At 38.1% G+C, this 16,515-nt stretch overlaps 1 protein-coding gene across 1 annotated transcript in view; it reads right to left on the bottom strand.

The window, feature by feature from the left end:
* Positions 1–16,515, bottom strand: part of zfpm1 (zinc finger protein, FOG family member 1) — a 78,320-nt gene that overhangs the window by 26,425 nt on the left and 35,380 nt on the right. The window contains exons 2-3 of the mRNA XM_081371997.1: positions 12,017–12,160; positions 8,227–8,358 (exon numbers count right to left, since the gene is read on the bottom strand). Of these exons, the coding sequence (XP_081228123.1) occupies positions 8,227–8,358; positions 12,017–12,160 (276 nt within the window). The remainder of the gene's footprint in view (positions 1–8,226; positions 8,359–12,016; positions 12,161–16,515) is intronic.

Genomic DNA, 16,515 nt, shown 5'->3' on the forward strand with positions numbered 1-16,515 from the left:
TTGAGTTCCAGCATTCTGCAGGTGTGTGGGATGAGCGCCAAGAGCAATAATGCAACAAATGAAATTCAACCAGTGAGAAAAAAATAAACTGCCAAACTTTACGACACATTTGTTACTGTTAATTTATGAAATAAGCTTTAACTGAATTGATTATAGCCCATCAGATATTTTAATTCTTGAAAAAACAACAATAAAAAAAGCATGCATCAATTTGTTTTTTCAATTTGTCAATCTGGTTCGCCATGACCAAATTGAGGAAGAAAACGTAATGTTTCTTAACAAATTAAAGACATGTTAGTCCAGTAGTAGGGGTGCATTTACTCACCCTTAAATTGTTCCAAACCTTTATGAGTTTGTTTCTTCTGCTGAACACAAAAGCAGATATTTTGAAGAATGTTGGTAACCAAACAGTTGATGGACCCTGTTGACTTCCACGGTATGGGGGGAAAAAAAATACTATGGAAGTCAATAGGGAACATCAACTGTTCTTCAATAATTCTTGAAAAATCTTCTTTTGTGTTCAGCAGAAGAAAGAAATTCTTGAAACGTGAGGTTGAGTAAATAATGACATTTTTTGGGTGAATTATCCCTTACACATAAGCCAATTATTATTTTCATGTAATGACTAATAGCCAAAAAATTGGAGATATTAAAATCTGGTAACACTTTACAATAAGGTCCCATTAGTTAAAGTCAACATGAAACGGAAGTTGCAAAAGTCTTTTCTTCTCTGTTGTGATGTATATCCAAATGAAACGGCTTCACGTACAAGAAAGAATGTAGGAATTGCTGTGATCTCGTGTGAGTGACAGGTTGTCCCGCCCTCACGCCAGTAAACACGTCATCAGAGAAGAGAAGAGATGTTGCTACAAGTGGGAAGGAAAGTTATTTTGATTAAAGATTACAAGGGCATAAGCTTTTTTTTTTTTAACAACATGAATAAATCAAATGTCAATTTTGATTTCATGATGACTTAAACATTAATGCATCAATTAACATTAACTAACTAACAATGAACAATACATTTGTTACAATATTTATTAATCTTTGTAAATGTTATTTCTTAAAAATACCACTGTTCACTGTTAGTTCATGATAGATCAGGCCCATTAAATAATTTAACAGATACAATTTTGGACTTGAACAATGTATTAATTTAGTATATGTCAAAATTAGCATTAATTAAGACGGATAAATGCTTCAGAAGTATTCATTTATTGTTAGTTCATGTTAAATGATGTAGGTAACTACTGTTAACAAATGGAACCTTATTGTAAAGTATTACCTAAAATGCTATAGGGAAATTCGAAATAAATCACTAAAGTATAAAGTAAATTTTAAATGCTAAAAGTTGTCATATAATTATAATTCGCGATGATGTGATTTTAAGATGTTATTGAATTATTAGTGTTGTTAAAGATAAACTTAAAGGGAGCGCGAGATGACAGCAATGTAAAATGTTACAACATTTTACAGCAACATTTAATTGTAAAAACAAAAACTGAGCATGCAGATAAATATCCCATATATAATCAATATAAACAGATAATTTACAACTCCAACATGTCAGGTCAGGAATCTGGGGAACACGCTGTGCTGGGATAAGAGGGTAACGTGGGGAAGTGAGAGCGATTGAGAATGGATGTTAACGGTCTGACGCTGGTCCCGCTCTGCTCAGCCTCAGATAACAGCTTCGCCCGAGTCCCTCATAGTGCAGCACAACCACAGCCGGATCTCAGGAAGAAATAATTTAAGATTGCAAAAGAAGGCAAGATAATCAGAATAACTGAAAACCATCGAGCTCACAGGCGGTCTTTCTGATATATCTACACTGCCGATACATTCTCGCCGACACAGGAATGAAGAAAAAAAAAAAAAACACATTAAAGTTTGGTACACTGGCAAAATACCAGGTGCTGCTGTACAATGTACTGTCACTCTCTTAAAACACCTGCTATCATGCTCCTTTTTTACCATTAAGCTGTTACATCATTAAACTTGTTAGTACAGTACTCTCTCTATTGCATATTTTTCTAAAGAATAAAAAAAAAACTTCTATAGCATGCAGAAGATTAATAGCCAGTAGTACACATACTGGAGACTTTTTATGATTAGTATTTATTTTGCACCCAAATCAGCTTAACCACACTAACCACATAACTGACAGCATGTCAAGATTATTAGCATGTTTAGTCTGAGCTGAATTTGTCTGGACAGGTACCAACAAAGCGGTTTCAGGTTTCCACTAAATTTCGCTCCCAAAACACATTCAAGAAATGATGAGAAAGACACAAAAATAGACCAAATCAAGAAATTCTTTTTTGCACAGCAGGATATAGATCATTAAAGGTCTAGCAAAGCATCAGTGCCACCAATGCCCTTCCATTGAGAGTGACAGCAGATCAAAATAAACTTGTGAATGAATCTTTTGAATTAACTTTGAAATGCTGAGCACAATTGGATATTATATCCATACACTGCAGCGCTCTGATCTAAGCTTCCTCATTCAGCAGCGAAACAATGGGTCCAGGGATGAGATTGAATGACTCGCCAGTGAATTTCACTCCTGCAGTCGGGTGTTGTAGACACGTCTGATAAAACCTCAGACTCCAGGCGCTTTTGTCTCCCTGAGAACAATATAAATATGTTTAACAAGGACTACCACACGCTACTCTGTATAACAATTAAATTCAACTCACTTGTTTGAACAGTAATATTCAGTTTTCTACTTCTAGGTTCATCTGATTTAAAGCTGATGTGCGAGTATTTTACCGTGAAAAAAATAACCACTGTGGCACTATCAAAACACGGATACCCAGACTTAAGCTCCAGGCACACTATGAACAATAACTATAAAAATAACTAAAGATAACTATATTAGCATCCACACCAGCGGACAATAGTTTTGTTTATTCTAAGCGTGTGCTTGTCTGTCACTTTAAAAGGCTTGAGCTTGTTACAGCAGGATGGATTCTGATTGGCTGTCAATGTTTTTATCGTTCGTCAGCTGGATAAAATCATTTTGAAAGTGATTCCAACGATATTGTTTCTCTGTGCCGTTATCGTTATCGTCTGCTATTCTTTAATATTGAGAACGCTTTATAGAACTATATCTTTAGCGTTATCTTTATCGTCCTTGGTGTGAACCTTTTTTCCCAGAGGTTGGCGTGTTTTTTCAAGGCGCTGAGCATCTATTTCAAGCTGGTGCTCTGAGTTTTCTACCGGTCGCCGAGAGTTGTAAATGTTCAACTTTGGGTAAAACGAAGCTCTCATAGAGCTGGTAAGTCCCGCCCCTTCCGCTAATCCCCCTGGACCTCTGGGTTGAAAAATCGTCTATGCAAGTAAATGGGAGAAAATAATTATTTTCTGGTCCCGTTTGAATTTTGCCATGAATGTGAACATATGTTGTCTGTGAATTTTTTATATAATTTTTCGTGTAAAGAATGCTACAATTTAGCGGGTAGAAGTTTGATACGGTTAGACTTTGTGTGAGAGCACTTTGTGGACTACAACTCTTCGCTGCTTTCGACGCGTTTGAAACGTCACCACCACTCGCACACGGACACTAGCTCACGGATCCCGCTAAACATGGCTGTGTCTTTGGTGCACTTCACCGCCTTCTTTCAGGGAGAGGACAAAATCGTTGAAGTTGGTGAAAACCACGGGTAAGTCAACTTTGTGGGGTGACGTCACATAGGCGACATGTAGTCTTTCTCGTTATGTCTTTTCCACAACTGCTAGCCGAAGAATCAGACCATATACTGTCAAACTCGTAACATGAAAAATTCAATAAAAAATTCACAGACAACATATGTTCACATTCATGGCACAATTCAAACGGGACCAGAAAATAATTATTTTCTCCCATTCACTTGCATTGACGATTTTTCAACCTAGAGGTCCACTTGGGGTTTTACGGATGGGCGGGACTTACCAGCTCTATAACTGTCACTTTTTACCCAGTCGTCCAATCACAGTGGATAAGGGGCGGGACAAATACCACACCGACCAACCGTCACATTCTGCTTGTACAACGATCTCGACAGAAACAAACTATTTGCGAAATCAGATACTAGTAACAGTTCCGTGAATATTCCGTATCATATAGCACATATAGCGTCTCAACTGAAAAGAAACCCGCAACACGTTTTCAGAAGAGTGTTGGAAACAGCCAGCTGAAAACAATTTGGTCGACACACGGCCTAATACAGCAACACTGGTTTGGGGCGAGGCTATATCTTTATCCAACCAATGGAAGACAGGGAGTGTATTCGGGGAAACCTGTTTAAAAACAATCACTATTTTGTAAGAATTTAAATTTATTTATATGCAAAAGCCTCTAAGTGCCATCTGAAATTTTCCTCTAGAATGATCATTTTTATCAAGCTCGTATATTTAAGTTCAGTAATTTCACTTAAATGACAATTAATAGGTCATTTTCATTGCCATTTAAGTAAAATTACTGACCTTAAATATACAAGCTTGATAAAAATGATCATTCTAGAAGAAAGTTTCAGATGCCACTTAGAGGCTTTTGCATCTGAACTTTTCATATATATATATATATATATATATATATTATATATGTAAATAATATATATATATATATATATATATATATATATATATATATATATATAAATAATATATGCAGCAGCACGTCCAATATGTGTATGTATTTGCACAAACATTTCATGACATTGGACTGACATCCGCAAATACACTTCTATTTCAATTTAGTTCCACTCTCTCACTCTTTCTGAGCTGTGCTGATATGTTTTTAATTTTCCAGCGCTCAGGACTCTTCAGGAGGTCTATGCAGATTTTCCTGCTTCTCTGCTGACGCTGTAAAACCTGGCCAACACCTCCGCACCTATCAGCATCCCTGCAGCCCTCTCATCAATGCCAGTTCCAGCACCCGCAAATAATTTATCAGCATTTAAATGCCACTGATAATATGCACACGCTGCTCCCTCCGATCCCTTATAATTAAATATGATAAAATCCCACCGCACCAGGTAAATAATAATAATCATTATTATCATTGCCATTATAATGCTTTATTGGAGTAATTTGAATAACTTGTGTGGATAAGGAATGCTGGTGGGGAGGGAATGCTGGCCAAGCAGGAACGTTATATGCGGAGCTAGTTTAGTCAAGGTCCTATTCCATCCTGTGAAACTCTAAAAGAGCAAGCGAGATGGAGAGAGAGAGAGAGAGAGAGAGAGAGAGAGAGAGAGAGAGAGAGAGAGAGAGAGAGAGAGAGAGAGAGAGAGAGAGAGAGAGAGAGAGAGAGAGAGAGAGAGAGAGAGAGAGAGAGAGAGAGAGAGAGAAGAAAGAGGGGGAGAAGGGGAAAAAGGAGCAACAGTCCGCCAGCTAGAAGGGATTACTGTGACGGCCATTTGCATATCAAGAATTTTAAGCAGAGAGGAAAATATCAAACCCTCCAGCCAGCAAGGTCATTTTGAAGATAATTTTTTTTCTTCATAATTTATTTTGCATATCATGCAGCAGGACAAGTTATAGATTAAAAAGCTGCTTTGCCATATCAACCCATTCCTGACACTTCTGCCTCACCACTGCCTATCAATTCATTCAACAGAACCCCACCCTGAAAAATATTCTATAAAGATACAGAAGCAATTAACAAATAACAAGCAAGAATATTCCACGGATGTTACGTATGGATGCTTTAAAGGACGGATAGACCACCCGTGCAAATTCAAATGTGGAAGGTGTCGAAATGCGATATGCGCTATCCTTTGATGATATGGTGAATTTTCCAAAAAATAATAACAGCCATATTTTTGAGTGACAATTCTAAATGGATGTATAATACGCTAAAAGGCTCACATCCATTCGATTTTTTGTTCATTTTTAGACAGATTTCAAAGTAAATTGTACCCAGTGTAAAATCATACACGGTAAGATGTGAGTTTTACAGCTTCAAAACTGATAAGGAATATATAAATAAGCATACTTGTTTATTTATGGCCTATGTTCTCTCTATCTCTTTATCTATGAGTTTTGTGTATGCGTATACAATAAAGCTTTATACAAACTGATAAGAATGACATTGGATGAGAATCTGCCAGCTGAGAACTTTCAGGAAACATTAGGTCAATATATGAAAGGTCAAACAGAGATAGAAAACAAGAGAAATTGTCAGTACAGAATGACAAAACGTACATAATGACTGAAAAATATGCAGAAATCATGGGTTTGGCTGCCACTGCATACCCAATTCCATCCCCTAACGCCCACAAGAAAGAGTAAAACAGGATGTGACATCATCAGAAAATGGCCCAGTCCTCTCAAAAAGAAGTCAGTCTGGTCAGTAACACCAGAACTCTGCTAAGGACAACAATGCAAAACAATTTTTTACCACAGAACTGAACATTCAGCTCCCAGAGGATTATGAGAAAAAGAGGCAACATACACCAAATGAACGCATGGATAAACACCCTGCGACTCCACTCCTGATGCGGAGGGGCCAAAACAACAAGAAACAAGGAAAGAAGTGCATGTCTGCATTCTGCAGGGGGGTGTTAGTGGGGATGGAGAGACCAGTGGTGGGATGTGGGGTGGTGTGTGAGGGGGGGTCATGATGATAAGGGAAAAATTCAGACCGGTCAAAGTTTCCCTTTTGCCAATCGTGCTCCTGATAAAGGCAGCGCCTGCTCCAGTACTGATAGAAGGCCTATCTCTCTCCTGCTCCCCCTTCTTTATTTCTCTCTCTCTCTTGCTGTTTCTCCCCCCTCTTCCTCTCTTCCTCATTCTCCTGGCAGTTAGTTTGCGAAGGGAGGGGGGGGGAAGCCTATCGCACTCACATCGCCAGCGCTGTCATCAAGCGGCAACCGCACAGCAATTAATATCACTCCAATTACTGTTAAAAGGACAGGCTGGAACAGGACGATAATAAACACATCCTTGACGTGAAAAATTAAAACACACACATGCACACGGGGAGACACACATATTTAGGCGATTTCTAAATATTCGAGATAAAGAAAATGCCTTGCATATTGAATCATGTCATACTCTACTAGATCCTCACTATCGCTATAAGCTGCACTGCTCAGCTGTGTGGTCCTGAGAGAAAAAGATGGAGAAAAATGATAGAAAAAGCCTTATTACGCTATCCAGGCCAATATTAAAGACTACTAATTTGTTTTTACAGTCAGTGCAGTAAAATGTTCTTAGGATGTTTTCGATTTTATGCAATCAGTTTGAAGGAAAGAAAACAACACAAAAACACCTTAGAGGTTGATGAATACCTTTTTTCATACTGAGTCTTTATCAGAGTGATTGATGGAACTTCTATCTCTGCTGAAAAACCTGTTTAAACTAGGCTAAACTAAGCTGGTCTTCATCCGTTTTACTGGTCTCCAGCTGAAAGAGGGCCAAAACGCCTTTAAAACCAGCAAGAGCTTAGGCTGGTCTAAGATGGGTTTTTTTTCCAGCAGGAATGGCAGTGGTTCTCAAATGGTTTTGCTTTGGGACCCAGTTTGAACATGAAGTGGCAACCCAATAGAGGACCAAAATTATTTATCATAAAAAAATATGCCCTTGAATTCAAACATTTTAGCTAAGTTATTAATAAATTATCAAACCTGAAATTGCATTTTGCACTCTTCGTAAACTGTTTTATTTATTTAATATACAACTATATTATACAACTATTATAAATCATTATGAATATTATATATTATTGCACTAGTTACATTACATCAAATCAGGGCCGTCTGCCTGAGAGAGACAAGTCCCGACTCTCACAGAGACTATTAGAACATTTCTGAGTTTTTTCTGGGCTAACAGTCATGTATTTACATGACAACTTTGTGATTTGACCCTGGAGTTAAAGCATTGTTTAATGAGGCTCCATGGGATACAGATTTGAAAGTGTATCTGAATTCTCAGACGTGCCACAAGTGTGATGTCACGGGGTTGTTGTGCACCACTGCATCACTGAGAAAAAAAGTGACAAAGCAAAACCCAACCCCCCCCCCCCCCCAAGTGGTATGAGAATGACAGTACTTTCTCTGAAATTTACAGGCAGATCAGACTGAATCATTTCTTGTTTAAACGCATATCTCGATAAAGTCGTGGCCTATATTGTTTCATGGCTGCCAGGGTGACAGTATGACTACGGCTGGCCCTTCCTGAGGAGCCAGTGACTCATGCATCAGTAAAACACTCCTGAAAGAGGGACAGATAGAGACTGACCTGGACCGTTCCACTGGGGTTCCCCTTCCCCATCTGCCTCTTCCTCCTCCTCATCTTCTGTACAGCGTTTCAGTCCTTTCTCATCTTCCTCACCCTCATCCGGCACCGCCAGGGACTCGTGCGTTCTTGGCTCTGTGTCAAAACAAGTGGAACAATTTGATGACAGGGAATTAACACTCAAAAATCACACATATTCTGAAAACAACCAGAGTGTAAGTTTGTGCAATATCGTTATTTTTTTTTTTTACATGACCAGCTAATTGCATGTTATTCTTTACTTATGTAATTGGTACATAAGTACACTGAGAGGTACATTTTTATTGTATTCCAAAATTTTTATAAATATAATATTTATTATATACAAAAAGATATACTCTTATGCTCACCAAGGCTGCATTTATCTGATCAAAAACAGCAAAAACTAATATTGTGAGATATTATAACAATTTAAAATAACTCTTTTCTATTTAATATATTTTAAAATATAATCTATTCCTGTGATGTCGAAGCTGAATTTTCAGCATTTATTTGAAAAATAAATCTTTTAAACAATTATAAATGCATCGTTACAAATAAGCATTCTTTTTTTTTAAAGTTACTTTTGTACAATAGTGTATATTTTTACATAATATAAATTTTTATATTTTTTTTTTATTTATAATATTAACTTGCATTTAGCATGTGATGTTTACTTTGAATCCTGAGTCCAATATTTAATTCTTAATGTTCTACCATTCTCTTTAATACTCAACAAATGAGTGTGATGGTCTCGCACTGATGATCAAAAGTGGTCAACAGAGAGGCCTGTGTGATTCGGGAACACGACATCTTAGGATTAAACCCGACCCATACGCTTTTGATTTACCAAGCGAGAATTGGAAACCCCAGCCAACAGACGGCCAGCGTCTTCCTTTTATTAAAGCCGATCTTTTTCATCAGTGTGAAAGACAGAGTACAGATCTCCCAGACATTGATGCCAATGATTACTAATTCTCTTTGATCAATGTGATCACCTTTCCGATAGCGATCTCTCTCTTTCGGTTGGTTGAGTGCCAGTGTATGAGTAAATTGACATGACTTCTTGTCCTCTTCTCTCCCTCTCCCCTTCCCCAACTCCCTCCCCTTCACCCCACCTCGATTACAGCTCATCTGTGGTGCACAAAGGGCATGTTTACCCTTGCATTCCCGTGGCGATAAACAGCGATAGCTACCGATCGATACAGGCCATAAATGTGACGTGGTCAGAGCATGCTGTTATTAATGCAACAGGTTGGAGATTAGATCTTCATCATCAAATAAATGACACATGCACACGCCCTTGTCGTCAGCCCCGACAATTCCACCCGGGCCCAACCGCCATTCTCAGCCCGTCCCAGCGCATGCCGTCCCATGACGCGCCTCCCTCCCTGCCTAAGAAGCCCTATTATTTTCAGCGATAAATCACATTGAATGGCACATTGATTTTATCCTGCAGCGCTCAGCGTGGGGAGAGGAGCTGGAGCCACAGTTATTGCATTTAATATTATCAATATAATCTCCCATATCATCTGAGCAGAGACGACAGGTATCAGGGAAAGAGGGCGGGGTGGATGGGTGCTGCCACCATCCTGGCTCCCCGGCAGTCTCCTTAGTCTACCAGCACATGCAAACACACATACTGACGCACACACACACACACACCCCGTCGCCAACCCAACAACCTCCTTTCATCTGATAACAGCAACTTCCCTTGTCACACCTGGAGGGCAAAGTCACCCAACTTGCTCCATTCTTCCTGGCTGGCCTAATTTTTTAGAGTCAATTTTCTCAAAGTTCTTTCTCCCAAACAGATCATCATGGCAGGGTCAAGTTCTTTTCTTGTAAGGCTCAACTATACTAACTCTGAGTCCAACATGGCGCCCGAAGTGGGGCTAGCTGGTTGTACAGGCTAAGATGTTTCCATCCAGTTAAATACTGCAGTCTTGGTGAAACCATAAGCCAGATCAAGCCCACGATCAGACCTCCTCACCGGGTTTGAGATAACAAAAGGTGTTCTGGAACACAGAGTCATCTTTGCTTAAGGTTTATCAGCTCTCTGCTGATATGGATGACGACTTCACCATCAGATCTTCCTTCAGATCACTTCAGACTGACCCTTTCACATGGAAACCAGCGGCTGCTTTGCCATTAATGATTATTAAAAGGTGGTACTTTCATTTATATTTATTTTTTACAGGTGGTTATCGACACTGTGTGTCCTGTGACTGGTTGAGTGTTTTTCTGAGGCAGTTATCAGTTGGTTATCGCCTGTCTTTTTCTCTCCCAGATGGTGGATAAGGGAGCTTGCCTTTATTAGCCACTGCTGGCCTGATAAAGACCTGGTATTGATCGCAGGTTGAAAGAGCAGGTTCGTCAAACACGGCTGATTTACAGAGGCTGATAATAGCAGCACCGGGCAACAGTGGAGCCCCGAGGGGTGGGGGCGAGATTGATAGAGGGGAAAAAAAGAGCTAAAGAAACACGTTAACGCAGACCCTCTTTTCACACCGGAAAAGAGGAGGATGACAAACATCACCTCAAACTCAAACTTGCGAATGCCGCATACTTGCATGTCTAAACGCACGCACAAACAAAACAGGACAATCTCTAAACTATTCACGATTAGCACCTGACAGAATTTCCATGCGTTTATCAAAAGCAGCCAACGAACCAGCTCTTATCTCCTCAGTCCCCAATTTCACAAGAACAGGAATTTTCCAGATAAAAAAAAAAGAAGAGGAAAAACAGAAATCTCAACTAAGAATGTGACTTAAATATCTTACGGATGGAAAACCAGACAGAAAGTGCAACAAGGCAACCATATCCATTGATGTCTGCAAAAATTACCTCATTTAAGATTCACATAATTTGTTTAAGTCTATAAAAGGTCTTTCAAAGTCTATAAAAACTAAACGAGGTATTAAAACAATCTAATCTTAAATTGTGATGAACTCTCTTCAGAGAAAACTTGATTAAACAAAGCTTTGTATCTCATTCAAGCAAGAGTTTCCTTTTCCTGAACAGAACCGTTATTTCATAAAGTAATAGTTCTGTCACTATTTACACTCTTTTGTCATTCCCAACCAGTATGGCGTTATTCTTTTCAATAAAACCTAAAAACTGAATTTAAGAATCTTCACATTGCTTTTTCATACATATATATATATATATATATATATATATATATATATATATATATATGCATAAAAAGTTAAGTAAAAATAACAAAAATAATGATAAATTCTTACTAAAATCTCTTTAGCTCTCAAGTCAAATATGGCAGCTTTAGATGCATGGTGTCAGGTTGGACATCAGCGGCAGAAAACATCAATGTCTTGCACGTTCAATAACATTTATTAGAAAGCTCGAGTGGATTTTCATTGAAAAATTTCAGTCTATACTTCAAACAAGCTATCACATGGCTCCAGAAGTTCATAGATTTATGGTTCTTTGATTGTTTTGGGGGTTTTTGGGTCATTTTTTGAGCTTAAAATATGATTAAAAAAATCTCCTTTTGTGTTCCACCAAAAAAAGGCAAATAAGTTTAGAACGACACGAGAGTGAATTTAAATTATATCCTTTAACTATCCATTAAAGTCATATGGCAAAAGGAAGCTGTTTTCCGAAATCCAGACGATCAGATGTGAGTGAGATGTCTAATACTGCTATCAATATCAGTTTCATCACAAAACAACACAGGTTATGTTAGAGGAACATTCAGGTGGTTCTGACACTATTCGTATGAAAGCCGTTTTAGCATGCGTCGTTTCACCTTCGTTATAAAGTGGCGTAAATGAAGGTGGACTTGAACCGTCACACTCTGCATAGTCCTCCTGGTCTGAAGCTCCGCCCTCCTCTCCTGACATGCTTACATCATCAGATGGATCCTCACCTCCATTAAGATCCCCAATAGAGCCTGCAGAGAAAAAGAGAGAGAGCGGTCATAAAAAGAGGAGCAATACAAAATAAAAGTCATCTGACACTGAAAGGCCTTTGAAAAGATATCATATCATGCCAAAGCCTCAGTTGAGAGGCTTAAGATAATGTGAATATACCCTGTTAATATCTTCAAGGAAGTAGGGTGTTCTGTAAATAAAAAGTGATAAAGTACATGATTAAGCAAGAAAATTCAGATTCATTTCAAACCTTCTTGCTACAAGCCTTTTACAGTTTTAATTGGTTGGAAATCCCAGAGCTTCAGACCACAAGGAAGTATATGAACAACGGTGTGTGTGTTGTATCACTGGCCAGGGTGATTAACTCATTTGTATAACTCAATACATTCCCAGTTGGCAGACGTTTGAACAAAACCTTACACTTTTAAACCATGATGAGATAACCAACCACTGGTGTTTAAAAATACCAATTTAATTAGTTGATATTTAAACAAATAAAATAAAAACCTTTCCAGAAGCAGTAGTAGTAAAACTAGTTTTAAATGATGATATTCTCAGAGAGCACGTTTATTGTATGGCTTGTTCCCTCATGGACACCACAGCGGTTTGCATGCTAATTCAACCTTCGTCGACCGTATTGTTATTCTAATGAGGTTTAAGATGAGCAAAACTACAGTTTTCACATAAATTCATCAAACACATTTTCACTATGCTAAACTCAACCAGGACACCCACTATTTTATGCATCTGCATCTAAGCAAAATTACCAAGGGTTGGAAAATCGGATTTTACCACAGGTTTTTCATAAATTAATTTTCATTAAGTTGTGATGAACAGAGAGGGGATTGTTAGGAGCTAAAGCCGTGACTGGAGGCGTATATATTTACACTTCCTAGAACAAAGAGGCCTATAATCTATACAAAGCACACAACAATACCCGTGAATAAAGAGCCTTGTAGAAAAAGGCAAAGGCAATTTTTCTAATTCTGTTAATTTCACTTCCAAAGCAATTAAAACGAGGCGGAGATAATGCTTGGAAACAATCGCTCCCTGACAAAGTGTTTCTGTCTTTGTAAATGAAACATCTTTAGGCTAATTTCGACTTCCACGCCTGCATGGTTCACTGTAATTTCAGATAAAATTAACACACTTAGATTTGGACCTTAGTAATAAAGGACGCGAGAGAGAAAAGTAAAAAAAGATCGATCCCATACGCCATATTTTTAGAATGTAGTCTGGGCATTGCTAGATCTAATTTTCTATATCTGTGGCGACATTTTCATACAATTAATTTTCCTTTAATCATAATTGTACAAAGGGGCTCCTCTGTTTAAAATTCCAATTACATTTTGTGTTTAAATGTAAGTCTGAATTATGATTTTCTTTCCTATTACCGCTCTGGTTAAATGAATAAATCGCCGCATCACTGCTTACAGACATCAAATGGCGCGGAAAAAAGTCTCTGCTCTCCCTCTTCATCTTATACGAGGAATAATATGCATTTTTCACAGAACCGACGACAGAAAAGGGTTGTCTACATTCAGAATGTCAGCAGGCAACTTTGTTTGCCATACATTTTATGAAAAAAGGAGGGGAAAATATAGCACTCAAGAACATTTAACATGCATAAAAGTGCTTTTTGATGTATAGATCGCATTGAAATATAACTTGAACCTGTGAATTTATAATAAAATAAAAACAATTTAGGATTTAAAACAAATGACGTAAAATATAAATTACAATTATATTGTTTAAATGATAAAAATGACAACTTTTCCCAATCCACGTTTAAGGACTAAAATGTCAATTGTAAAAGCCCCTATTTTGTCTATTATACAAAGCAAAAGAAAGGAGATCAACTGAAAGAAATACACTTTTGAGTTCTAACTGGCACTCGAACAGACAGAACAAAGTGAGAAAGCTGATGAAGGCGGAGGAGATAGGGCTTTATTAAGCAGCCCCCGTCCACATCAAACCAGTGTGCTTAGCGGCAGTGATTAAACCAAGAGACAACACATCAAACCTGAGCCCTGATTAAACGAACAAACTTCCTCACCATCACGTTAATCACCACATTACCAAACAGCCCAAACACAGTGGAAAAAAGAAAGAACACTGCTTATATCGGGAAATCAGGGACTTGTGAAGAAAGATACTTCGAGGAGAACAGTGAGCCTTTGGTGAGAGTCTACGTGTGTGTGTGTGTGTGTGTGTGTGTGCGAGCATTCAAGGAAGAACTGCGGTACACCTGCAGTACTTATAATTTCAAGCACAAGTGGCTACACACATTGATCAGAGCCAAGGGCATTAACACGCTCTTAGTAATTAGATGGATCCAAGGGTTAGACCGGATCCCGGGCACTTGAAAGCACAGCGGCCCACATAAATCAAAAGGAGACTTCAAGTCCCCCTGTAGTCAATCATTTTATACCTTAAAACTCATCTTTGAACACCAAAATTACATATTTAAACATTTATTTCCTGTGAAACAATTTTATTTATCTTGAATGTAAGTCTACACCGTTTTTTCATTTAGTACATACGGAATCATGAATATGCAAATGAGTCCCCGCCTCCACTCAATCACACCAGCTCAGAGATCCACTTGGTCAACTTTACTGTAGTAAATGCTACACGATGGCAAGTGAATTAATTCAGCCATATATGTTTGAACCAGAAACTGATTTAGAAGAAGAGGAAGAGTGAATTATACAGGCTCGTATACAAGTCGATGTATCAGAATGGTAATGTATCGTTCTCTACAACGCCAGACACATAACAGTAATTAATATGATTAGCCTTTGGCTTGACTACGTTATCAAACAGCTGTGTGTTGCTAATGTTACACACACCATGTTCCCATTTGCCATCTCAGCCATGCCTTCTAAAAATCAACATCCTTAGAAAGGCTTTGAACAACTTCGAATGCCAGTGGAGAAAGGCATATGGTTCATCATAACATCGTAAAATACATCATATAGGCCTACATAATTCACTCACTATATTGCTAAATGTACCAGATTTTTCATATCAACAGAAAAATATACCGGGATAACCTGGCTTCTCTTGTCTTGAGAATCCCCTGATTCGCAGCAAAGTTAATGATATGCTAAAGCCCGCCCACAATGTTGACGTGGTTGGTTACAAGGTAGTGTGTGACACCAGCGAGTCTTTTTCACTGCAGTTTTAAGGAGAAAAATCTCAGCAATGGTGCTGACTTATGAATTTGCACATGGTTTGTCTTAAAGCATATTTAAAAACACCCCATAGACATATAAACAACATTAAAAACTTGACGGGACTCGTGTCACCAGCGTCGCTGGAGCCGAAGATAAGCTGGGAGCCTCTGGGCTTGCGCACCACTGGCAGGACCTCTGCGGACACACTGCCGTACAGGAGTGGACTTTCACCTGCTTTGCCAAGACCCGCTCCGTCTCGGTTTCTGCCAACACAGCATGCGGTGTGAAATGAGGTAGTGAATAGCACTCTTGTTTTCAATCAGTAAAACAGAGTAACTTCATCCACACAAGGCCAAAGAGTCTTGTGATTGACAAGACACCATTCACAATTAGAAACCGGCACCGGTGTAATATTATTAATCATTGTACTAAATTAACATCTTCTTTTCATAGTGTCTAGGCCACACAACATCACCTGTTTGATAAGCCCATTTTAAAGCAATAAATGTGCTTTAATTCATGGCATATTGTTAATTTTCACAGTTATACAGTTGAAGGCCATTAAGCAAGCTTGCCCCAATAATCATTCAATTGTAAAACAAAATGACCAGAGGTGTGACATGCTATATTCCATCTTTTTATTTTTTTATATATTTTATTAAATCACACATGGAAGACTTTTCCTTTGTCACATTACAGGACTGTTTAAAAAGAAATATTAAAGGTAATTAAAAATGGTTTTACATTTTTTTTGTTAAATAAAAATATAAAAATAAATAAATCTTGAGCTTCACCCAAAAATGAAAATGCTGTCATCACTTGCTCACCCTCAATTTGTTCCAAACCTGTATAAGTTTCTTTCTTCTGCTGAACATAAAAGAAGATATTTTGAAGAATGTTGGTAACCAGGCAGTTGATGGTAGCCATTGACTTCCATTCTTTAAAATATACAGGTTTGGAACAACTTAAGGGTGAGTAAATTATGACAAAATTTTCATTTTTGGGTGAACTATACCTTTAACTTCTTTTTAAAAAGACAGTTCTATCGTCATTTATTCATTTTCATGTTGAAAGCCATATGACTTGTTCTTCTGTGCAGCACAAAGAGAAGATGTTTCAATGAATGTTCACGCTGCTCTTCTGTATATAATGGAAGTGAATGGGTGCCTTTTTTTTTTAAGCACCATAAAAGCAGT

Source organism: Scardinius erythrophthalmus, assembly GCF_964197995.2.
Source record: "Scardinius erythrophthalmus genome assembly, chromosome: 8".
Classification (NCBI taxonomy): Eukaryota; Metazoa; Chordata; class Actinopteri; order Cypriniformes; family Leuciscidae; genus Scardinius; species Scardinius erythrophthalmus.